Source organism: Strigops habroptila, chromosome 4 (genome assembly GCF_004027225.2).
Source record: "Strigops habroptila isolate Jane chromosome 4, bStrHab1.2.pri, whole genome shotgun sequence".
Taxonomy (NCBI): Eukaryota; Metazoa; Chordata; class Aves; order Psittaciformes; family Psittacidae; genus Strigops; species Strigops habroptila.
The window spans coordinates 5,835,835-5,860,450 of record NC_046358.1 but is presented as its reverse complement, the minus strand read 5'-3'; the positions used below and the strand labels follow the sequence as shown (position 1 = coordinate 5,860,450).

General features: G+C 46.9%; 1 protein-coding gene across 4 annotated transcripts in view; it reads right to left on the bottom strand.

The window, feature by feature from the left end:
- Positions 1-24,616, bottom strand: part of LRP4 (LDL receptor related protein 4) — an 82,165-nt gene that overhangs the window by 13,080 nt on the left and 44,469 nt on the right. For 3 of the 4 annotated variants that reach the window (XM_030481281.1, XM_030481280.1, XM_030481283.1), the window contains 22 exons: positions 19,144-19,260; positions 16,929-17,042; positions 16,366-16,482; positions 13,816-13,944; positions 13,365-13,484; positions 13,107-13,232; positions 10,506-10,631; positions 9,958-10,092; positions 9,665-9,790; positions 7,921-8,151; positions 7,467-7,623; positions 6,889-7,106; positions 6,383-6,559; positions 5,703-5,828; positions 4,791-4,999; positions 4,105-4,186; positions 3,346-3,451; positions 2,182-2,383; positions 1,669-1,858; positions 1,301-1,432; positions 496-636; positions 47-133 (listed from right to left, as the gene is read on the bottom strand). In XM_030481281.1, coding sequence (XP_030337141.1) covers positions 47-133; positions 496-636; positions 1,301-1,432; positions 1,669-1,858; positions 2,182-2,383; positions 3,346-3,451; positions 4,105-4,186; positions 4,791-4,999; positions 5,703-5,828; positions 6,383-6,559; positions 6,889-7,106; positions 7,467-7,623; positions 7,921-8,151; positions 9,665-9,790; positions 9,958-10,092; positions 10,506-10,631; positions 13,107-13,232; positions 13,365-13,484; positions 13,816-13,944; positions 16,366-16,482; positions 16,929-17,042; positions 19,144-19,260 — 3,168 coding nt within the window. The remainder of the gene's footprint in view (positions 1-46; positions 134-495; positions 637-1,300; positions 1,433-1,668; positions 1,859-2,181; positions 2,384-3,345; positions 3,452-4,104; positions 4,187-4,790; positions 5,000-5,702; positions 5,829-6,382; positions 6,560-6,888; positions 7,107-7,466; positions 7,624-7,920; positions 8,152-9,664; positions 9,791-9,957; positions 10,093-10,505; positions 10,632-13,106; positions 13,233-13,364; positions 13,485-13,815; positions 13,945-16,365; positions 16,483-16,928; positions 17,043-19,143; positions 19,261-24,616) is intronic. The other variant, XM_030481282.1, reaches the window with a different exon arrangement.

Sequence of the window (24,616 nt, the reverse complement as noted above, 5' to 3'; positions counted from 1 at the left end):
TTCCTGCTGCATGGAGGCAAGAAGCTCCCGGTCCAAACTCTCTTACCTGTAGTAATGATGTCCTCAAACTGTGAGCCATCAAGGGCAGCCCGGCTGATCTTCCGCAGTGTGCTGTCTGACCAGTAAACCTTTCCTGGGTGGAAGAAGAAAGAATCTTCTAAGAAGTCCACAAGAAAACCAAACCCCAACAACCAAACAGTAAACTCCTTAAAAAACAGATCCAGGTCTCTGACTACCAGCTACACCATTCAAAACAGATCTGACTGCACAGGAGTAACAGCAGCACAAGACTATTAAGCTAGAGTGATAGCTAGTATTTTCCTATCAGGACATTCCTTTCCTGACTGGAAAGGAATATCTGTAGCACATACTAGAAAAAAACCTACACAAATTTACAACCTACAGTAAGATCTGCACCTGGGTCTTTATTCAGATGTTTAGATACGAAGTCACTTGTTGCCTTTCAAACAGTCAGATACATTAAGAAGTTCAGACCTTCACGAGGATCCACTCCAATTGCAATGGTGTTCTTCATGGTGACATTGACTGAGACAACAACATCTGCAAAGTAGGGAATATCCAGAGACACCATGCGGATGTCAGTCCTTCTGGCAAAGATCAGAAAGCTGGTCATTCCTGCAGAGAGTTGAAAATGGACAGATATCAGTGAGGAACAAGTTCAGTCAACTGCAGGCATCATTTATTGAACATACTGGAGGTGACATCCGCTTCAGTGGAAAAAGGGAAGTCTCAGGCATATCTGAACTTATGGGGATTCTAGGTACAAAAGCTTTACTGAGCATTACTGAAGGCTTCTTTACATCCAAGTTGAAAATGAACTCACAGAAGAGTTACTTCTGCTAATATGTGTGGGAAATGGGAATCGGGAGTCACTTTCTTCCTGCTAAGCAGAAAAAGTAGATATACCATGGCCTGAAGCCAAGTGCCTTCCTAAAAAAGAGGATCCATGGCAGGAATGTGTACAGATCTATTAAAGAATGTAGCACCTTGTAGTTGAAATAGAATCCACCTCAAGATTGAGGCAAAAGTATGCGGAAAAATGTGACATCTGGTTCAGTCGCCCAACATAATTTCAAGACAAATTTGTTCTGCATCAATCCAGTCCTCAGTAAGTTTCTTCATAGTAATTCCCACTCACATTGAAGGTACAGGCATCAAATGGGTTTTTGAGGGGTAAAGCAAATAAGCACACAAAAGTGAATTTTGTTCTCTAACAAGACAGGAGCAAAAGATAGCTGTGATACAAAACTGCAGTGAGGATCCTACAGAGAGGACTAACCAGGGGAGCAGGTCTTGCCATCAGATTGCAGGTTGATCCCAGTAGGGCAGGTACAGCTGTAACCTTTCGGAAGAGGTGCCAAGAGGCACAGGTGACTGCAGCCTCCATTGCCAACTTCACACGCTGTATGTACTATAGGAAAGAGGATGAGAAATCCATAAGCCAATAGCACAAGCACAAAAAAGGGGTGTAACAGTTACAGAAATGCATTCTAGAATGCCCTTAAATAGCAAGCCAAGAGTTATTCTCATGCTCTCATATTCCACCCAGAGACTTAAGGCATTGAGGGCTTCTTGCAGGAGAGCTGTGCCATGTACCAGAGCCTGAGCAAGCTCTCAGCTCAGTGTGGCTTGGGGCGAGCTCTGTACCTGGTGGCCTGTGCCGGTGGAAAACATGAATATCCATAAGATTCTCCAGATTGTCCTGCAGCGTTTCCCGAGCCTGCCCAGTCCTTCTATCTGCGCTCTGGATGCTTTTGGCCTGCCAGTCTGTCCAGTAGATTCTCTCGCCATAAAGAGTAAGTCCAAAGGGGTGAGGCAGATTGCTCCCAATCAGCACCTGGTCAGATTACCCCCAGCCCCCCAGAGAAACATTACTAAGAAGTCGCTAAGGGGAAAGAGGCTTCCCTTGCCCCCTCTCAACATCATAATGCACAGTCACAGCAAAATAAGAGTGATGGGGCAATGTTAGCCCTCAAAAGGACGTTCCCCTCAAACACACTTTGCACTGGGAGCTCTTCTCTCCCAGTGAAAGCAGCTCAGTGTGTCTTGATTTGGAGATTCACTTTCAACTGGAAAAAGAGGCAGGGGCCATCAGCACTCTGTGCTCTAGGACTTACACCTCAGGCTCCCAGACACCCTCCTCAGAAATGGCTTCCTTACCTTCCTGTTGCTTCCATCCAGACTGGCATACTCGATGGTCTTCATGCCTGCGTCTGCCCAGTACAAGCGCTTCGACTCATAGTCAATGGCCAGGCCGTTAGGCCATGTCAGGTTGGAGGAAATGATCACCAGGCGGTTTGAGGCATCCATACCAGCACGCTCAATCTTGGGGCTGGCTCCCCAGTCAGTCCAGTACATGAACCTGCACATAAGGCCAGACAGAAGTGAATGCCTGCACTCCTTCAGTGTCACTACAGCCAGGCAGTGTTAAAGAAGCAACAGAGCCTGGTGCCTTCAGGCCCTAGCAGGAAGCAGCCTTAGATTAACATTGTACTCATATTCAGCCTTGGGTTCTTGTACCCAAGAATCATACTCAAATATATATACCTTCTACTGCCCATGGGCTGGCCTAATTACAACATGGAGGAAAAAGTTCAAGATAATAGTTCAAGGTCTAAAAATTAACCAATTTACCAGTCTCCACTATTGGCCCTTTATACTCTTGCTGCATTGGTCTGCCAGTAATCCACCCAAGGAAAGAAAAGTACGCCTTTATTCAAGACCTTCAACATTTCTAAAGCAATGGCTGGAAAGCTTTTTCCTATTCACACTATCCCCAGCTCCACAAGGTCTTATGTTTCAGAAGCAAAATCTGTTCTTGAAACCATTTGTTTCTGTTACTCTAGTCAGGTTTGCTGTCCATGGCACAGTTGATCCCTCAGTACTCTGAAACAGTGCTTTGAAGCCAAGAGGTCACTACTGTGCTTGAGATCAGCAGTAATTTACCTGAGGAGATCCTTCTGACTGAATTCTGGCTGACAAGCAGAGAGCTTGAATACAAATCCAGCATAGATGTGAATACAGAAATAGAAAAGATCTATACGGCCTTATTGTCAACAGGTTTTGTACCACATCTTTAGTTATTACGTCCTCAGAATAAACAAACGAAAACTCCAGCCAGCTCCTGCAAGCTCTACAGCACAACAGGCAATTATCCCTGCTTATCTTGTTCCACTAGCATCCAAAATCAGGTCTCCTATTTCAGTCTTTGGCAGGATGTGGAACAACGGCACCACAGAAGGACAACTGCATAAAACCAAAGAACCTGAACCTCTTTAGACATGCAAGAATTGCCATATCATTCCAGAAGAAACAATCTCTCACCCTCCAACAGGATCCACCACGATATCTCTTGGTCTGTCTAGGTTCTCCCATATCAGAACAGTTCTCATGGTCCCATCTGTGTTGGAGACTTCTATCCGATCTGTTCCTACAAAAGTCCAGAGAGAGACTAAGAGATCAAAGTTCTTGTGATTCCAGAGATCTAAGGCAAAAAACATCCATATAACAATGCATTATTCTTCTCCATCCATCTGTACATAGCTGGAAGATAGGTAAGAAACGTGGCTCAGTGTCACCTGCCATTAGATCTCTCAAGTCACCTCTGTGGCTGTCACTGATGCAGAGACCTGTATGAATACAAACCAGCTCTTTCCTAAGCCCGAAAGGTATCTACATGGGCATGAGAGAACAGCTAGAAAAGAATTGCCTCCCTTACATCTATCTGAACGATGACTCTCCAGCAGGGAACATCACCAAATACTACCTGCTGCACCCTGAGGTACACTGTTGGAAGATAGGTAAATGCACAGAATCACAAGCTCTGCAGCAAGACAACAGACTTGTTGCTTGACTTCTACTATAAACCCTTCTACAGAATTAGTACTGGTGATACTGCAAAGAAAATTAAACTAAGGATTCCACCTCAACTCCCACTTTGTTAGAAGCACACAAGATGAAACTCCACTTTTTGCTAGACAGAAACAGACAAATTTTGAATGAGACAGAACTACCCAGCTGATTTTCAGTTTTCATCGCTAATAAGGAAGACAGAAGCCTAAGTAAAGCAGAGGATCCCAGTACCTGCATCAGTCCAGTATAGCTTGTTGGTGACCCAGTCTATTGCTAGTCCAGCTGGACTTTCCAGGCTGGTGTCCACTACAACCTAAATAAAAACACGTAAGAAAAAGTCCTTAGTGAGATTAGACCTTAGGGAGTAAACACTTGCCAAATCCATTACCAATTCACTAACAATGCTAACTTTCAAAAGGCAAAAGCCCAAGCAGAGCAATGCCATACAAGAGAGGGTATTAAGGACTCAGAAGCTCAAATTAGCCTTACATTTGGAGAAACATCTATTTTTCAAGTCTGTTCAAACTGCAACTCCAGATTTTCAACTCTTTTCCCCTGTGGCAACATTAGCCTAAGGGCACGTACAAAAAAGCATTCCCAAAGAGCGTGGTTCTTGTTCCAAATGTAGGACATAACAGAGGATTAATACTTCTTCCTTTGAGATTTTAGGGCTATAACAAAGGAATTGAGCACAGCTCACAATTCAACATGCTTTGTGTCCCAATTCAAGGTTTGCCATACCAGGAACATGCACCAAACTTGGTTTATGAGGTGTTCAGTGACCTCAAGGCTCTTCTGAGTCAGAACTAGGCAAACTAATGAAGCTCTTTAGAAGGCCAGTATACCCCAGTGCCTTCAAATCTGATGCTCAAGGAGTTTCCTGGCTAGATGACCTCCACATGTAGCTAACACTGTACCTCCTGGCTCGATCCATCCCATTTTGCTCGGCTGATTGAGTCGGTGCTAACATCTGTCCAGTAGACATAGTCATCCTTTGAGTCCCAGTCTAGAGCCACAGCGCTGCGAACATCAGCAAGGGGAATGACATCATCTGACAGGTCATCTGTGTCAAAGCTGATCCGACGGATGTCCATCCTTCGGGCAAAAAGCAGGAACTTGTCAAGACCTGATCAAAGGTCGAAAGGTCTTCTTTTAATTTCTCTAAGTTCAACAACACAGTGATAGACACAGACAATTCCCTGCTATAGCCAACCTTAACCACTTCCATCATCTCTCACTGGGAGGTCACAGCCCAGGATTTTACTGGTAGCAAAACATCTCTGGGAGGGATGGGTGGGCAGCGGTAGGGATAGAGTAGTAGGGAGCTGTTTCCTGGGGTAGCCTATGCTGGGGGAGCAAAGTCAACCAAGGAATGGCATAGACCTCCCTCCAAATCAAATAGCTATTTGAGAATAGCTCATGAGAATCCAGGAGACAGTTGGCCTAATTCTTCCACATGGTTGCAAACTGCGAGAAACTGTGGCAATTAAGAGGACTGAATTTTTTGTTCATCACTGACACAGCTCCTGTGGGCGTTTTAGGGAAGCAATCAGCTGTGACAGGCAGCGTGGCACCAATAGCAGCCCTGAAATAAGGATGCAAAGATGAAGCTTCTCTGTATTGCCACCCATCACGCCTAGTGAGGGCTTGCAGAACAGGGGAATGCACCAAGAAGATGAAGCATCCTCTGGTGGGACCCTTAATACTACTAACTCCCTCTATCCAGCTGCATCTCCTTGGAAACAACTTGATGCTGCTTACAACCCTCTCCACCCCTCTGCCGCCCTCTGAACATCCGAGCATGCAGGCTGTGGTCCCACCTCACTTACTCTGGGCGCAGGCATGGCTGCTGGTCTTGCGGAAGCCCGTGGGGCAGGCGCAGGTGTAATCCTTGCTGCTCGGCAGGCAGAGGTGAGTACAGCCCCCGTTGTTGGCCCCACAACGGTTTCTCCCTGCTCAAGTAGCCAAAGACAAAAACAACCACGCATAAAGCAAAAGTAAAGAGTACAAATGCCAGCCGAGGTGGCAAGACCCATAAGGTCATTTGTCTACCCAGAAGTTAACTGAGATTAAAGAAACATATAAACTAAAGCACTAACTCCATTTGTAGGGCTCAACTTTAAAATAAAGCATTTAATCCAATTCACTTCTAGATTATGGCAACTGAACAGGAATAAGGGAGGTGTCAGTCATTTCTAGTGCCCACTTGCCATTCTTTCCCCCGTCCCAAAACACTTCTTGGATAAACAGGCCACAAGTATGTTACTGAAAAGCCTCCACTCCCATGTGGCAGCAGAGGGAGCTGTGGTGACACCTAACACCAGGTTACCGGGGCTGAGGGACCTCAACTGAACTGCCAGATGGAGCGAGTTCTGCACCAGCTCCAGACAGAGGTGGTGGCTGTGTCAATATGCTGGGTTCAGGCTTGACATCTCCCTGTTTTACAGGGTGGTGGGTGGCAGCAGGTCTTCCAGTAGCTCAAATGGGTCTCTACCTTCTCTGCAGTTACCTGCTGGCTGGCGCTGAGGATGCAGCGTGTGGATGTCCATAGGGAAGTGCAGTTTGTTGCGGATGATCTCCTGGTTCTTGCCTGTGAATTTGTTGGCGCTGTTGATGCTCTTGGTGTGCCAGTCTGTCCAGTACAAACTGTCCTCAAACACAGTGATAGCAAATGGGTGCGGGAGGCCTGTAACAGACATCCAATACAGAGATACAATCAGGTCCAACAGGACTCAGGCTAGCAGGGAGATGAGGGAATGCTCTCTCCTCTGCTCCTTGGGCCTTGCTACAGTCAACCTGCTCAAACCCACCTTACATTAATACAGCAAACAATTTCTCTCTCCTGCCCAAAGACTAGGTAGCAAATCACATCCTCCAGTGGGGACGGAATTCACCCCACAGTGAAAGGAGACAAGTACAGAAGCAAAAACCAGTGGCTCAAATTGAGTAGCACTGTGCTACTCTCTGTCTTCTTCACTACAGAGAGCACTCCCTGTACAAAGCCCTGTTACTTACCTTGGCTAATAACAGCCTTTCTGTTCCTCCCATCAAGGTCAGCCCTCTCAATGACATGATGCTTGGCATCCACCCAGTACATTCGATGTCCTGCATAGTCAATGGTCAGTCCATTGGGCCAGAAGAGGTGCGTATCTGCGATGATGCGCCGATTAGAGCCATCCATGTTGGAATACTCAATGCGGGGAGTGTTGCCCCAGTCAGTCCAGTAGATAGTGCTGGAAGAGGCAGGGAGAGACAGGCTACAAGACTCATGTCCCACATACTGCACCCAGCACCACTCCCTATCAGGGCAAAACAATATCAGTCCTGTGACCTCGAGCATGAGACTGGGTCACAGCCATGGGAGAAGTGTCGGCCAACAAGGTAACACCCAACGCTTTCAGGCTGGTGAAAACTGAAGAGCCCAGAATAAGATTAATGCTCTGAAGGCTCCAGAATTTTCAGGTTCTCCAAACAGGCAGTACCAAATGAAGGCTTGAGCCCAGAGGCAGCCTTTGTGACCAGAGATGGGTTTTCAATGTTTACCTGGAAGCACCTGCACTGAGGGCTCACTGGGGTCCTATGCTTTTACTCACCCCTCCATAGGATGCAGGGCAATTGCTCGGGGCTTCTCTAGGTTCTGCCACAATAGCACTTTCCTGTGAGTCCCATCCAAGTTTGCTACTTCAATTCGAGATGTCCCAGAGTCTGTCCAGTATAATTTGTCATGGATCCAGTCAATAGCAAGCCCACCTATCTCCAGGGGAGAATTAAGCACAGAATGAAACCAGGAGCAGGATTTGCTCAGAAGAATAGTTCCCTTTCCCTCTCAGCCTCATAAGAGGCTCAATTCAATCCTCCTGTCTCCCATCAGCCAAAATTAACTTCAGGGGGACACTGATCTCCCCGGCATTGCATCCAACTCCTCCCCTTGCTCAGGGAGATGTATTCCAGTTTGAATGCTGGGTACCCACTTTTATCTGTTCACCCACCCCTATTCTCACATCATGCACAGTCCCCAGGCTTTTGCCTTTTCTTGTGGTGACGCACCTGGGCTCTCCAGCCCTGTGGAAACCACCTCCTCCACATTGCTACCATTCAGATTGGCCCTCATGATGCGATCCAGAGTGACATCAGACCAGAACACCAGCTCCTTGCTGTGGTGGAAGTCAAGGGCAATGGCATTTTCCAGGTTGTTCAGGAGCAGTGTATACTCTGAGCGATGAGGCAACACTTGTCGGATGTCAATTCGATTGGCAAAGAGCAGCACTGGTTCTGGCCCTGAGAATACATGGGAAAACAGGATTAGAGTACTTGTACAGGGTTTTGCCTAGCATTCCCTCTGCACTGAGTACCAAAACATAGTTTTGCAGTACTGGCAGCAAGAAATCAGCTCCCAGAATCCAAAACACTTCGGAGAGCTGTTTTCCCATCCTCAATACACAGTCCTAACTCAAAGACGAGCAGTTTTAAACCTTCTGGCAAACATTCACTCAGCAAGAAGTGATCATTCCCACCTCACCTCAGCCTCTGAAACCATACCACTAAGCAGCCACCTGGCAGCTGGTTTATAGTTTCCTTTTCCTGTATCTATCACCTAATCATACAAACACACAAGCTTTACCACATCTTCTGCCACAGACAAGACACAGTTAAAATCTGCTTCAGCCAGATATAAACTCAGCAGGTACTTCCACTGCAGAGGGAAAAGCCCCAAAACAACCACATAAACAAAAAAACCCCAGTATCAACGTTCTCCAAGGAGGACATAGACCTGTTGGCCACAAAAATGATCAGAGGGCTCTGAAGCACCTCTTGTATGGAGACAGGATGAGACAGTTGGGCTTGTTCAGCCTGGAGAAGAGAAGGCTCTGGGGAGACCTTAGAGCAGCTCCAGTGCCTGGAGGGGCTACAAGAAATCTGCAGAGGGGCTTTTTACAAGGGTATGTATGGACTGAACCAAGGGGAATGGCTTCAAACTGACAGAGGGGAGGTTTAGATTAGATATTAGGAAGAAGTTCTTCCCTGTGAGAATGCTGAGGCACTGGCACAGGGTGCTCAGAGAAGCTGTGGCTGCCCCATCCCTGGCAGTGTTCAAGGCCAGGTTGGACACAGGGGCTTGGAGCAACCTGCTCTAGTGGAAGGTGTCCCTGCCTGTGGCAGGGGGTTGGAACTGGATGAGCTTTAAGGTCACTTCTGACCCAAACCATTCTGTGATTTTTTCATTTATTTTTTCTATTATTTTTTTCATTAGGGGAATTCATAATGGAATTTTAATTCTTTAAATGGAATTTCAAATTTCTCAGCTCCTACATTTAGAAGAGCTGAGGAATAAAGTTCAACAAGTGTACAAATGCCCTTAAAACCAGCAGATGTCCATTCAGCAGCCACTCACAGCATTCAGGACTGGTGACCAGCATCAAGGGTCAAACCACAAGGAGGTGTGATACAACCTCACTGACTGGAAAGGTTAAGACACTTCTTGAATAGAGACAGAGGCAGGAGGCTGGTTTTGTCCCAGGATCTGGGTCACCAAGAATGACAAGGGACTAGGAAAAGGCAGCAAGGGCTGTCCTGCTGGCAGGGAAAGAAGTATCTTTCCTTGGTCAAAATCACACAGAGTTTTCACAGGCATTCACCAACAACCTGGGCATATTTAAATACAAATCCAGGTACTTCTGTATCCCTTACGTTGGCTTGGTGAACAGCATAATGCTGGCAGTGAAACGTCAGAGACGAAATTACGAGAGCAGGACCAACACACACCCCAGAATAAGGTGGAACTCCTCTTTACCTAAAGCTTTGCAGCTGCGCTTGTCAGGTCGCAGCTCGTAGCCTTGCTCACACCAGCACTGGAAGCCTCCTTCACTGTTGGTACAGCCTTGGCTGCAGTAACCTTCCTCAGCACATTCATTCACATCTGCATGTTACAGACAAAGGGAGAAAGTTACCACTGGATCATCGACAAGCTAGGCAATGTCGCCAATGGCTTGCTTCTGCTTTCATGCTCTGATTTACACCCTATCATAACCATCAACTTCAAGCACATCAAAGCAGCAGGGAGGAGGCTGCTCCTCCAAAACCCACCTTGGCATGATCGGCCATCTTCCAGGAGCCTGTAACCTGTGTGGCAGGTGCACTGCACCATCCCTCGCACCATCTGGCACTTCTGAGCACAACCACCGTTGTTGACGTTGCAGTTCTCCTCCCCTGTTCGTGGACCTGTGAAAGGAACAGGTGAAGACAACTGAGCTGAAACCACAAGGCAGATGCTTGTGTCCTCCACTGTTAGGCAGCAGTCGCCATTCAGAACAGGCTGAGCAAGAGTGGGAGGACACAGGCTGTGCTGGAAGCTGCCTCTTTGCAGTCAGAACTCTCCCCTGCACGCCACAACTAAAGGGGACAAACAACAAAGACAAACTTTGATATCCAAGATCATAATCTTGTCCCCATTATTCCTTGTCTGCAGCATGTAATTGGCAAAGCCACCAAGGCCTTTTTCCCCAGTCTTCATCTCTCTCCCATTATCACAGCCCAGGCTTTCTTCCTTACACATATCCTTCAGCAACACCAGACAGACTCCCACACATCACACCGCCTCCATTTATGTTTAAGGCTGCACTCGGAGGACTTACGGCAGTTCTGATGTGGGCTCTCATCACTGCCATCTCCACAATCATTTGCTCCATTGCACAGCTTCCTCTGGCCAATGCAACGCCCATTCCCACACAGGAACTGGTCTGGGGCACACTGAGGAGTCCCTGCAATAGAAGAAGAGGCAAGTAAGCACACCACAGCTTACCCATAGAACAGTCATAATGAAGAAAAGAATACAGAATATTTTGTAAGACTTAATAAAACCTCTATACATGAGCTCAAATCCATGGCCTTCTCTTTCCTTGATTTCAGCCCATCTTGTAATCCTTACTACTCCTTTATGCTGAATTGGAGGCCTGCAAACTCTCCTCCAGACTGACTCCAATGTTGCTTTACTGGGAAGTTCAGCTATTTAGTTTCTCTCAGAATGACTGGAAGGTTCTGGCTTAGCTCCCTTTGCTTCCAGATTCCATGACCCGACTCAGTAAGTGCAAGAGAGGAGTCAGTTCCTCACTTTAATCATCTGATATGTCACCCAGCATGGCTATGGATCTTAAATCTGCCTAGGAATGAGGATCTTGTCCAGCCCTAACTGCACTGTGATGGACTTGGAATGAGATTTACACGCATCCTTGAAATCTGAGCTCAGGCAACAGGATTTCACACATAAGCTACACTCTTCTGCTGTTGGCAGGGAGACTCTACAGAATTCTTGTAAGTAAAGTAATACTGTTTGGAGGGACTTTGCCAATCTGATTGTTTTTTCAGCAGTAACTGCACTGTCCTGCTGCCTCTTACTTCTTGTACCTCTTAAGATGACTTGGTTAGAGGTTTCCAAATCATACCCTCTGATAATCCCAGGAAGACAATAGGACAATAGAGTTATCACGAAGAAACAATTAGATTGGCAAACTGCCTGTAAGCAGCATGGAAAAGGGCAGTTGTGAGATTAACAAGTACAAATAAGAACTAACAGACACACCAACAGGGAACAAAAAACCAAATCACATGCAGATTCACTATTCAGAGCACAGGAATGCTTTATGGGAAGGATTCTGAAACTTGGACTCCATTTGTCATATCAAATATAAGGATCCTTACATCAGCTGATCTCTTAGCAGTCTAGAAATCTCTCTATGGCCAATAAAAACACAATTCTGCTCCAAATCCAAGAGGTGACACAGGATTTTAACTCTTCCTGCAGACATGGAGACAGCACACTATTTCGCCTACATTACAGAGTGCACATCCTGCTTGGAAGCCCCAAGTTAATTTTTACCTGCTGACTACCACCGTAGACCTAATGCAGAATTGCACAATTAACCTTACAACAACAATAGCTGTAATCAACCACCTTGGGTTTGGTTAGGGGTAGAGAGGTTGAATTTCAGTGCCTCTGGAAGTCTGACTTGGCTTCTGGGTGGCAACTGTTCTCTCAGTCCCTCTAAATGCCTTTATTATCAGGATGAAGAAAAGAGTTTACTTACTTGTCTTTAAGTAAAATTGCTTTTTCCACGATCACCAACATCTCCTGCACACTGGTGCTCAGGACAGCTGACCAGTCTAGAGCAGCTGCTCTCAAATGCCTACAAAGTGTGTCTCTCCAGGTCCTCTGAGCAAAGTTTTCCTTGGAGAACACCCATTCTCCCCTCCTCAACAGGCCCAAAAAAGGGGTACAGTTTCACACACTCCTTTTGTCACCTCTAAACCCACTGCTTAAAATACACTGATCTAGAAGGGTCAGTATTCGCAACTGGGCTTCACCCACAGGAATGAATTCATGGACCAGTACATACTACTCCTCAACAAGGGCTACAGACACCCTGAAGGATTTGAGGAAAACAGAAGATTCTAGACGTTCTTTAAATCCTACCATAACACCAGGGTCTGCTGAAACCCTCCTCTTCTCCATAACCAATATTATCATAGAATGAATCACAGAAGAGTTAGGGTTAGAATGGACCTTAAAGCTTGTCCAGTTCCAACCGCCCCTGTCACGGGCAGGGACCCTTCCCTCTAGACCAGGTTGCTCCAAGCCCCGTCCAACCTGGCCCTGATGATTCAACCTGGCCTTTTATTATATAAACCTTTTATTATATAAAGCAATGGCCGTATGTGAAAAGGAAGACTAGAAAAGGAAGACTCCTGAGCAAATATTTAAGGGGGAAGCTGACCACCCTTAATCTCTAAAACAAAGACTTTATCCTTCACCTCCACAAAATGCCCGTCTTGATTCCACTGCCTGCTAGAATTGCTTGGCAGTTTCACAAGGCAACATGAAAGCTATCCAGAGCTATGTACAACACATGAGTTAAACATAGTCCATTTGACAAAGGTGGCAACTTTGCACACTATAATGTTTCCAAGTCTGAATGGAATCATCTCTGTGTTAATCACAGTGTAGGGACAGGACAGGAAGGTACAGGGACCTGATATTTGACCAGAAAACATCATCACTTTAGTTTAAGCATAGAGACCTGAACCTGTTTGCAAGCATATAAGATAGCCTATGGATCCCATTCTTCACAATGGATGGAAACTCTAGGCTGAACTCAGTGAAGCAATCAAAAGAAGACTTCACTACCTATTGCCTCCACGATGGAAACATTAGCTATAAGTAGCAAGGCAGCAAGCCGAACCTGTGTTCTCACAGTTCTCCTCATCACTGTTGTCAGAGCAGTCATCTTCCCCATCACAGCGCCAGGACAGACGGACACAGCGCCCTGATTTACAGCGGAACTGGTCAGCTGTGCACATAGATGTAGCTGGGGGACCAAAAAACGAACATTAGATGAGCAAGAAGGATCAGAAGAGACCCAATTCCAAAGCTAACAGTCCCAAACACTCTTTTGCATCTGCAGAAAACCTGAATGCTCCCACAAGTTCCCGGCACTCACTGCAGTTCCTCTCATCTGACTGGTCATCACAGTCGAAGTCTCCATCACACCTCCAGCCAGCATTAATGCACAAGCCACTGTTGCACATGAACTCTCCAGAGCGACAAGGCTGGTGAGATGCTGCAGAGATGGGAAAGAATATAAAGAGCAAACTCAGACGAGTGTAACATCCCTACACCCCCACAGCACTACCCTTACACTCCACTATTGTGGAACATGGTCCTGAGCAGACTCCTCCTGGAAACTGCTTTAATTTCTGTACACAGAACTGTGCTGATTACACAGCTCCCATCACTATGCTCACTTTCCAGAGTTAAATAGAAATGAAATAATAAAAGAGCCAGCTTATACAATTAGATTGCTGTCCATACTGCAAACCCTCTCCAGCCAAAATCTGTTTAGGGTTGCAACTCAGATGCTTGGACCAGAACCTCACCCTGCATTAACTTACAGCAGTCAGATTCATCAGACCAGTCCCCACAGTCATCATCGCCATCACAGTGGTAGATGTCCAAGATGCAGCGTCCATATGCACACTGGAACTCCTCCAAGCTGCAGGTGGCAGCTGGAACATCTGATGCTAAGCAGGGAATCAAACAAAAAATGCCTGAGGTGGCAGGGCACAATCCAGTTTAGATGCAACCATCTCACAGTCTAGTAACAGAGTAGCAAGGATTCCGTGGAAAGGTTTTGGGAATTACTAGCCATTGCTGCATAGCTCTGCATGACTTGTGTTACTGAGAGGAACTTGAATGCTGTTTGTGCTTCACTGAGGGGCAGGTTAAACCTATATATAAGGACACTTATACACACAATCAATTAAAAAAAATAATAAATAAAAAGAATGCTAGCCTTAAAACACTAACTTGTCAAAACCCATTAAGTTCTAGAGAAGGAAACAGCTATGAAGAAGGAAGATTTCATGGGAAAGCAACAAAAAGGATCCAAGAGTGCCACCTACCACCTTATGCTTGAGACACTATTTCTTAGTGCTCTCTAGAAAGTGTTTGAATCGTTTATAAAACCTGGTAAAAATAGACACAAAACCAGATGGAAAAATAAAGATACCCTTTGGGGTACCTTAATATTAAGGATTGAGGCATGTCAGAATGCAAGGTTAAAGTCTGGAATGAATCCTTGAAAATTATAACCAAAATAAGCACTTGAAGACCAAAGGAAGGAGGCAAGAAGCAAGATGTCCAGCTCTGCAGCTCTGCAGCTGACCTTTGAGGATTTCCCTGCTCCTTTTCCTCTCAAGCTGTCACCAAAACAAACCAAGCTGTGTTAGTAAGGAGCAAAGCCAGACAGATGACCCTGGGCAAAGCTCAACAAACTGAGAGTCAAGGATTTGCCCACTGGTCTCTGTTCAACAGCACACTATGTGGGAAGGGATGAAAAATATGAGTCCCACACAGCAGAATCTCACACCTTTTCTCATACTCTCCAGAGAATGAACTGCATGTTTTGGGTATGAGAGTCCTCCAACTGAGGAGCTCTCAAAATAAATCCATTAAACAAAAGGGCAAAGAAAGACTGACACGAACTGCACATGAAGTAGTGGGCACAGCCTGCAGGCATGCAGTAAGGACTTCAGTGAGTATGGAGTAGCTGGATGCTAAATCGCATGTTAATGTGTACTTCACCAAAGGAGCCTGAAAGGAGTGCTTGGGTCTCCTTCAGGAGAAAATTAAGTCAGTGGCTTAAATTCTCCTGTAGTATGATTCAATTGTAACACACACACACCCTCCAAAAGAAACACACGCACACTGAAACAACAAAACAAAACACGAAACCCATAAAACACACAAAAAAGAACAGTGTAGTTCCATCTTGCCCTAGATGAATGACAGCAGGATTGGAGATAAAGAAAAGATGACAGCCACATGGAGGAAGATAAGAGAAAGGGCGGTAGCCAAACTGAGCTTCTTAGGTGAGTTACATAAAATGCCTTATAGAGACAACTGCCAAGCCAGGATCGGAGAAGCATTCCAGCTCAGAGAAGCAGGGGCACCACTTCTGGGTGCCCCTCCACTCCCATAGGAAGCAAGGTTGAAACATCTCCTTTCCCAAGGGTGTATTCATGGCCTGCGGGGAAGTGACAGGCAAGGGAGAGGAGGGAAAAGACAGGGAGAGAGGCTGGCTTCCTCTTGGAGCCCTTTCCTGGCTTACAAACGTTTGCAGCCCCTGGCTCCCTGCCAGCTCTCATTATCTGCAGAGATAAAAGACAAGTCCCCCATGCATCCACTCCCCTGCCCTTGAGGAGCGGGTGGCCCTGAGCCCCCTCCCAAAGCCTTTTGAAGTTTCCTGCTATCTAGAACAAATTCTGCACAACGCCTGCGAGAGCAGCATGGGGGAAGGGACCACTGCAACTTCCACAGACACAGCAGAGAGGCAGTGGGGGTTAGGAAGGGACATAATAGACTCCCCTGTCCCACTTGCTGCAAGCCTGTGAAAGTGGAGGAGAAAACAACTGTTGTGGGGTCTCAGGGCCCCCCGTTCCCCATCAGTTACTTTTCAGATGCATAAAGCATCCCAGTGAGGAGAGGTTGGTCAGGCAGGCTGCCCCTGCAGCGTACCAGCTAGGGATGTACGGTCCCTGAGGATCCTGTATGTGTCCGCCCCAAATTTCAGGCAGGAATCAGGCAAGAGACAAAAAAAGGGAACAGTTTTCTCCCCTTCCCCCTCACCCTCCAACTCCCTACAGTTTTATACAGAGGTGTATTCAGCAAAGCATAAGCCTCCTGCTCTGTCTCAAGGTCACACAGCCATGGGAAGGAACAGAAAAGCAGCCAGGCACAGATGAAGTATGCCTGTGAGGTAACACAAGAGATAAACCATTCTCTTGTGCCCTCTGGGTTAGGCAACAGAAGGCAGCATAGCTGCCAGTACAGGCAGGACTAACTTGTTTTTGATCTCTGTTGCAGAAAACGTGCCAAACCCCAAAGACAGGAGCAGGTCCAAAGGCTATTTCCTGTGGTTACGAAGCAAGGAGAGCACTTACGGCAATTCTCTTCATCCGACCCATCCTTGCAGTCTGTGTCACCATCACAGAACCAGTGCTCAGCTATGCAGCTTCCATCACTGCAACGGAATTCTTTCTCGGAGCACTTTCTCATATCTGCAGAGACAACAACGCAGACAAAGCCTTGGCTTTTCTCAGAGTAGCCAGGAAACAACCACACCACGCTCCTGAAGCTCCCATGGCACCCACAAACAAGATTGCTTGTTAAACTGTACATACCCATGTCATGCAGTGCCTGAGCAAAACCATCATTGCGCATTTAACTGACATGAACTGGTGGATTCAAAAGGAATCCATGGGATTTCACAAAGGTATGTCAAGGAGTAACAGGTCTCAAGTGATTTCTGCCTGGCAGGTAAGCCACACAGCCCGAGATCCCAAGCAGCCAGCCCTGGGAATGGAGTATCCCACAAGCCCAGCCCAGCCAAGCCAGCTGCAAGCCCTCACTGTGCCCAAGGGATCCCAGAACTGCACAGGTTGGAATCTGCACTACCTCTCTTAAAGCACTGGCAGGGCAGTATTTGTAGGACCTCATTACTCACCACACTGCTCATCACTGTTGTCGCCACAGTCGTTGTCACCATCACAGTGCCACAGGCTGCGGATGCAGTATCCGTTCTGACATGAGAACTCATCTTCCTCACACTCCCGTGGAGCTGCAGGGGGACAACGGAGATAAGGTGAAGACAAGGCAAGAAGATTTACCTTGCAGAACACCAAATCCGTGACGTTACAAATCCAGCAACATCATTCTCCAAGGACACCACCATGTTGGAGAGCTGATTTCCCTTCCCTTACAACACCAGGAAAGCCACTGAGAGGTTTCTTGAGTGTCTTTCTTCCACTCCATCCACAAGTCAATAGCACAGCAAGCTCTAAAACTTGAGAACGTGGGTTGGAGGAAGTACCTGGCACAGAGCAATGGAGTCACCCACCCTGTATTCCAGCACAGCCCCAAGCCAGGCTCAAGAGATCCCTGCACAGAAAAAGGCAATCCAGGCTCTTTTTAAAGGAATTAATGGGCTTTATCATTACCTAACAAATAATTGCTGGTAGACTTATATCTCCACCTTCTTTTCACAGCGATGCCAAAGCTATCTTCAAAGGAAAGGAAATGTTCATTGGAAAGGAAGAGAGAAAATTAAACTTCCTCTTCTGAACACCTCAGTATTTGCAGCCTTGCTCTACCCTCTTTGCCAGTCTTTTAAGGAAGTTTGTCTGCAGACCAGTGAGGAAAGGCAAGGGACTGAAAAATTAGCACCTGAGGACCTCAGCTGAACAGAAACCTTCCTGTGGTTAAGTGCTAGACTGAACAACCCCCTGGGAGTCTCTAATTCACAGAACCTTGCCTTTCTCTTTTCATTGGTTTCCAAATCTTTTAATCACACCCTTCTCCACTGTCATCTCAACTATGAGGGCACTCCAACTTCTGAAAGGCAGAAGACCAAACAGACCCAGACCTATATAGCTTTCCTATCACAAAAATCTTTGAACGGACTAGAAAACTGAGCTTAGTCCTGCGATCCAGAGCATCACCCAGGATCATAGAATGGTTTAGGGTGGGAGGGACCTTAAAGATCATCTAGTTCCAACCCCCTGCCACAGCTAGGGACACCTTCCACTAGACGAGGCTGCTCAAAGCCCCGTCCAACCTGGCCTTGAACACTGCCAGGGATGGGTGTCAAACCCCTGACCCTCGCTTCCCAGCCCTTTGCCCAAAAGGGCAGGCAAAGATCAGGGGCATAGTGATCAAAAAGTGAATTCATTTCCACACAAGTATTGCACATGGAATGCTTCACAGCCAAGAGCTTTAATTTCTGCATTTCTTGAGATGCGGTTCCTCCATCAGAGCCTCTCTGGAGCACCATGCACACAACTTTTGTAGAATTCAAGGGCTGCAGAGTGATGATTATTAAGCAGCTGCAACCATCTCAGGTAACCAGTGCAGTTTCAGCACAGCTGAACTCCAGTGCTATATAAGACACTGGTTCTCTGGCATGTGCTGCCAAGTATGGACCTGATTTGTTGTGGAGGAAAGTTGTATCCCTCAACAACTTTTGCTAATGGAAATCAACCACGAGTATCTCTTGTCCTCAACACAAAGGGGAAACAAGGGGTTGAACTCCAAAGATTCAGGCAAAATTCCCTCCATCTTAATGGCACAATGGCAATGCTCACAGCTAGCAGCCTGCTATGGCAGCTCCTGTCAAGATAGTGCTTTGCATGGCAGCACAGTCAGCTTTTGGGGTAACCAGACTCTGTGTGGGGAGCATCCCTACCGCACCTCCCTCTCCTCAGGGAGCTCTGTTTGATGGGAGAAGATGCTGGGGACAGCCCAGCACAGCAGAGAAGTCAGACAGTAGAACTTGAGGCCACAGGAAGTCAGCCAGACGGGCAGCTCAGGAGGATTTGGCAGGGGTTAGGTGTTTCCATGAACAGGGGAGGACATGAAGAGCCCAGGGAAGTGTTTCATGGGACATTAACTAGCAGGGCTGCAGGGCATAAACGGTTCTCCAGCCGGATGGAGAAGCATCCCCTCCTCCAGGACACGTAGCTGAACAGTAAACCAGGTGCCAAGGTGGCAGGGCTTAGGGACATCAGGTACACACACCTCCGTTACAGGATATAGCTTATAACAAGCCAAAGGTCTGATTCAGTGGATAAACTCTTGTATTCCTGTACTGAAAAGGGTCAACTTTGCCCAGCCATGGCAGGAGGGCATTGCACCCACGCTCTCCTCTCACAGAGGTGACTTACGGCAGTCCTGTTCATCGGAATCATCCTCACAGTCATTGTCTCCATCGCAGACCCACGACCGGCGGATGCACTTCCCGTTGTCGCAGTGGAAGTCCAAGGGGGAGCAAGTGGGCAGCACTGCAACAGCAAAGAAACACCTCATGGAGCTGCAGCCAGCTTCCTTCCTGAAAACAAGTTCCTTCCCTCCTGAGGGAGGAGGGCTACACCTCTTAGGAATGGAAGACATAAAGTCGTGAGGAAGAGCTGTTCCTCAGATGGGGGCCAGGGTAGGGCTGGAGCTTGGCAGTCTCTCCTCCCCAGAGAAGCACTGACCTTCCCACAATAAAGTAGCTGCCACAATTCCCCCACTGAGTTCCTTTTTTCTCTTTCATCCCTGAGCCTGCTGCCCTCCTGTAACTGCACTTGCTTTAGAACAAGCCAAATTACACTATCAACATCTTTCCTGCATGCTTCCCAGTGAAGTCCATCCTGTTTCTATTACACAGCAAGATCTTTAGAGTGAGAACTATCAGAAGCAATGTTTTTAGGAACAGGATTTTGCAAGGTACACGCTACAGTGTGTGTGCCAGCACAGGAACTCTGCCAGCACTTTTATCTAACAAACCTGCAAGGAGAAGCTTAGAGGCAGGAATCCACTGCTGGGGTAATTTGCTGTACCTCAGGTGTGGACAACTGAGTCCAAACCTGGTCTCCAGAAGGGACAGAGGAAGGGCGCAGATGTGGGATGGTGCTTGCCTACACAGGAGCCTGCTGGCAATAGGGTAGAACCACAAATCCACAGTGTTTGAAGAGGCCTGGAGCCACAAAGCTGGAATTCAAGGGGCAGCATCAGCCCTGTCCTTCCCCCCACAGATGAGAGGAACACTCAGCCCTAGGAGGTTTATCCTTTTAAGTGCTGCCAGATGTGGTAGGGAAGGGGCTGCACAAGGCTGCTCCCGGCAGGTGTGTTCTCCCAACAACAGCGTTGGCTCAGTGATGCGAAGGGGCAAGGGCTGGAGAGCCTGAAAGGTGCCTGAAACCCTTTCATCTCAGCCCAGCTTGCTGACAGCATCTCCCATCTGTCACCAGGCAGACCAGCCCTTCGCTGCTATGCTGCTGCTGCTTCCCCTGCCAACACTATCCCGGAGGTGGGAGCACGAGGGGAGGGAGGCAGGTAAAAGAATAAGGTGAAGACAGCAGCCACACACACGAGGAGGAGGATTTAACAGGGAGAACAAATAGTCACATTTTCAGCTTTTCCAGCTTCCTCAAGCCTCCACTTCCCCTTGGCCCAGGACTGCTGCCAATGTCCTGTGAAAGCAGCAATGGATTACATTATACGGAATCATTCCCTGCTCTCTATAGTAAGTCTTCCAAAATTTCTCACCAAAGGCCTATCCTAAAAACCTCCCACCCCAGGAATACGCTAGTGCAGTTAAATTCAGACTTGCTCTAACATCCCTTTTTCTAACCACAAATTCATCTGCTCAGCCATCCCTGCAGCATGGCAGTGTAGGCATCTTTGTATCTGAGAGCACATCACTGCTCTCAACACTGAACCCTGCTCTAGGTGACAAAATACAGAATCTGGCACTGGCCCTTGGGAAAAGGTTCTTCCCATCCTGTTCAAGATGCCCCACGCAGATACATGTCCAAGTCAGCTCCAGCTGCCTCTAGGCCCCAGAAAAGTATGAAGGAGAGGAAGGATACAAATCTATTTTCACCCCACAGGTTTGACAGCACCCTGCTCTTCCAATGGCTGACCCACCTCCTTGCATTGCATTTCCTCTGAGCATCCCTGTGCTGCATCAAAATGGAGATGGAGCTTCCCTTTCTTCTCCAGGACAGAAAGAAGGGGTAAATACTCCAGTTCCCAAATTCTGCTTCCAGACAAAACCAAGACAGATTCTTGGATTCAGAGGGTCAGTCCCACACATCAGCCCTCTCTCCCCCAAGCACAACTCCCATAGGTTGCACACTGAGCAAAGCTTCCCTGGCCTCATCTGCAGTTTCAGGGCTGAGACCATCCCCCCAGCATATGCTTTTCGGTCCCAGCGTGACTAATCACCAAAGGGCTGCACAGGAGCCACCTGGAAGGGAATTTGCATGCTGGCTCTCCAGGGGAGAATTCTTCAGGCTCCCACAGGGTTAGGCCATTAGCGCTGGTTCAAAGCCCATACCATTATCCCACTGAACTGCTGCATCCCTTCATGACGTAAGGACCCAAAATGGAATTCCACCCCTACAGGGAGCACTTCAGCCTATTTCATACTCCCCCAACATATAAAAATTGAGCTTCAAGCATACGAGAGGGAGTGCAGGGGGAAGAAGGCGAAACACAAACTGCCCCATACAAAGGAGGACCTAATTCCCAGCCCAGCAGACAGCAAGTGTTTGTTAGTCCAGACAACACTGGAGGGAGATAAATCCCATTCTACAGGAGCTCTCCTTTAAAGGAGGAAGAATAAAACACAAACTCGCTTAAGGAAAATAATAATACTTAAAAAAACCACTAAAAACACACACACCCCCCAACCCAGCAACCTAATAAGTGAAGACTGATGATCTTATAAAGCAGAAGAACTACCAATGAGATCAGGGAAGGGATCCACATAAACTTATTACCTGAACCTAATAATAGCCAGGAACAGATGCTTCAAAGAAAAACGCAAGAGATTCTGGGAGCAGCTTTCACATGGGGGCAGTCTTTTCCTAATCCCTTCTTCCTAGCTCTGCCCTCCCAGTCCACAGTTGCTTCTCCCCATTAAAAAGCAAACTGCCTACACGGAAACATTCCTATGTTTCTTTCTATTTATTCTAAACACATGAGGCTACAGTTCCACTGTACAGCCCTTTGCTCCAGGGTTGTTATTATTCAGCTCTTCTGTTGGTCATTTATTACTTTATATTTTGATGAGTTTTATTCCTGTGGAGTTAAAGCTGAGGGCATACCACTAGCCCAGAGTTAATGTTTAGTACTGTTGTAAATATATCCAAAGTGTTTGGAAATCTGAAGTTAAGAGGAAATTCAAAAGTTAAGAGGTCACACTTAGGACATTCAAATAACCTCCACTATATTTTGTCTTGACATCATGGAGCGACTTATACAACTTGTAAGTGTATTGCTTTAACTCATACAACTCATTTTAAAACCACACTTCCACAGTCAGAGGAGTACCTGGCAATACAAATGAAGCAGCAGGAATTCCATTCATTGCCAGAGATGGAGCAAGACCTCTCTGGACAAGCTGGATTTGCATCTAGAAGACTGGAAACAAAACCACTGTATTCTCTTCCCAGCTCAATACTGATGCTTACATGACCATGGGACAGTTCTGTCTCTTTAGCCCCACTCCCCCAGCCTGTAAAGGTTATTTATTACTTCCTAAGGAAGCTGTAAGTCCTTCTTAGGCACTGCTTCCACTGATGAGGTGATCACAGATTGCACCGACATGCTTTCACCACTAATCATGGCAGGATTAGATAATGCAACAGTGAACACAGTGAAACCTCATGCCCGCCCCCCCCCCCCCCGCTCAATTCCAGCTTGATCTCTCCATATCTGTGCAATATTTTCCTAAAACAGATGAAGAAAGGCAAGCCCTAGGATAGAGTGGAAGACAGACAAATGCCCAGACAGAAAGGGACTAACCCACCTCCCCAGGCAGAGCAGAGAGATAGGATGGGGAACAAGCCCAAGGAAGGGGAGCTGGCAGGAAGAGCTAGGCTGGGCAGTGACAGCCCAAGAGAGCACACCTGCCAACTGACAGCGAGCAACACAAAAAGGCCTTTGAACTTCCAACCATTTCCCTGAGCTCATCCCTCCGCATGGTCACGCTGGACATCATCCAAGGCTTCAGCAAGGCTAGGTCTATGGTAAGCCGGCTATTCCTCCCCCTCTCCCAACTCGTATTACACAGGCCGCTCTTTTATGGCTGAGCAGAAGGGGAAGGGGGAGGACGGGGGGAAAAGGGAAGTTTATAAGGTGAAACGCAGCCTGAATCACGTCCCACTGTCCTTTGAACACTTGATTCCTGTTGCCTGTGGTGAGCAGGTTGCTTTATACCCAAGGACAGCAAGCGACTGGCGTTCAGAGCTCCGGAGCGCAGCGGTTTGAACACTGCTGTTTAATGACACAAACTCTCGGTCATGTGAAGAACGAGAAGTTAATTTAAAAAATAAACGCCAAAAAAACCAACCCATGCTACCCACATGAAAGTCAAGTGCAGCCTGCCCTTCAGCTACGGCCACACTCGTGCATGTGGAGTCCGCACTTGGGAAGAAATGGGAGATACGGCATTTTATTAACTACATTTTGGAAAATCTAGTTCCAGAATAACATAAAATGTTCCCAGTTTCACTGCTGAAGTGTATTTAACGATGCTGCTGGCCAAAAGAAAAAGAAGGGGAAAACCAATTTAAAATAGCATCAGCACCCAATCTTTCACAGCCCTTTGATCACAAGCGCGCTCTCTGCCTGAGGGGGCATTGCATTAATTCTGGTGCCTTTTAAAGGAAACACACATACTCCAAGGCCAATAAAATGGTGAAGTATGGTTGCAGATAGGGAACTGGTATCTTTTCAAGAGAAACTTGAAGTCTTGTCAAGAGTAAATTAGTAAAACTTGAAGTTTAGAAGCGAAGCTTTACCTGAGCTCTTACATCTGAGCTCAAGACTGGTGATTCGGTGAGAGGCAGAGGGAAGATGATTCTTTTAAAGTTTCTGTTAATTTTTGTAAAAGACCTGTGAGATTCTTATCCTCACATCAACTGAAAATGGTTTGTTGGGGGACTGATAAGCAGGCTATACTGACAGTCCTGTTCCTGGCAAGGAAGAGATCCACTCCTGGGCTTAACTGAGCTGTAGCTCAACAGGAACTGCCTAAATTTCCCAATGAGGTAGGAACATCAGACCACTTTCTGTAAGCTTTAAGGTAAGAGGAGTAAATTCTTCTTCAGTCCCTTTAAATGAAACAGTATTGTACAACAGACCATGGACCTAAGCAAGCAAATCTGTCTCATGGAGCTGCACATTTACATTAGGTATGATACAGACCAAAAATTCAGAGTGAGAAGGCTCTGCTGGGGGATGGTTTTGAGGGGATTTGGCGTATCTTAGGAGAAACAGAGCTATTTATCAGTCCTCAGACCAAGTTTACTCAGTTGTCCTTTCACCCTTGCCACAGGAAGTAAGGCTCATTCACACCACGCTGGACTTTAAAGCACATGCAGGAGGGCAGAATGAAAACCATTCCTCCGCTTGCATGCGGCTTTCATTAGGGACAGTCCAAAGTAGTCTCTGTTGGCACAAGGCAGGAAGGCAGCTGAGCTACTCTGTGCTTGTGTAGGAAGGGCTTCCAAGGCAGACACTGTCAGCAAGCCAGAGAGCTGACACCAGAGAAAGTCTATGAAGCTGGCATGACAGCTGGGAGGTTGCTTATTACTATTATTACTACAGCTCTCTGGCTTGTAAACATGATCCAGAGCAGGAAGC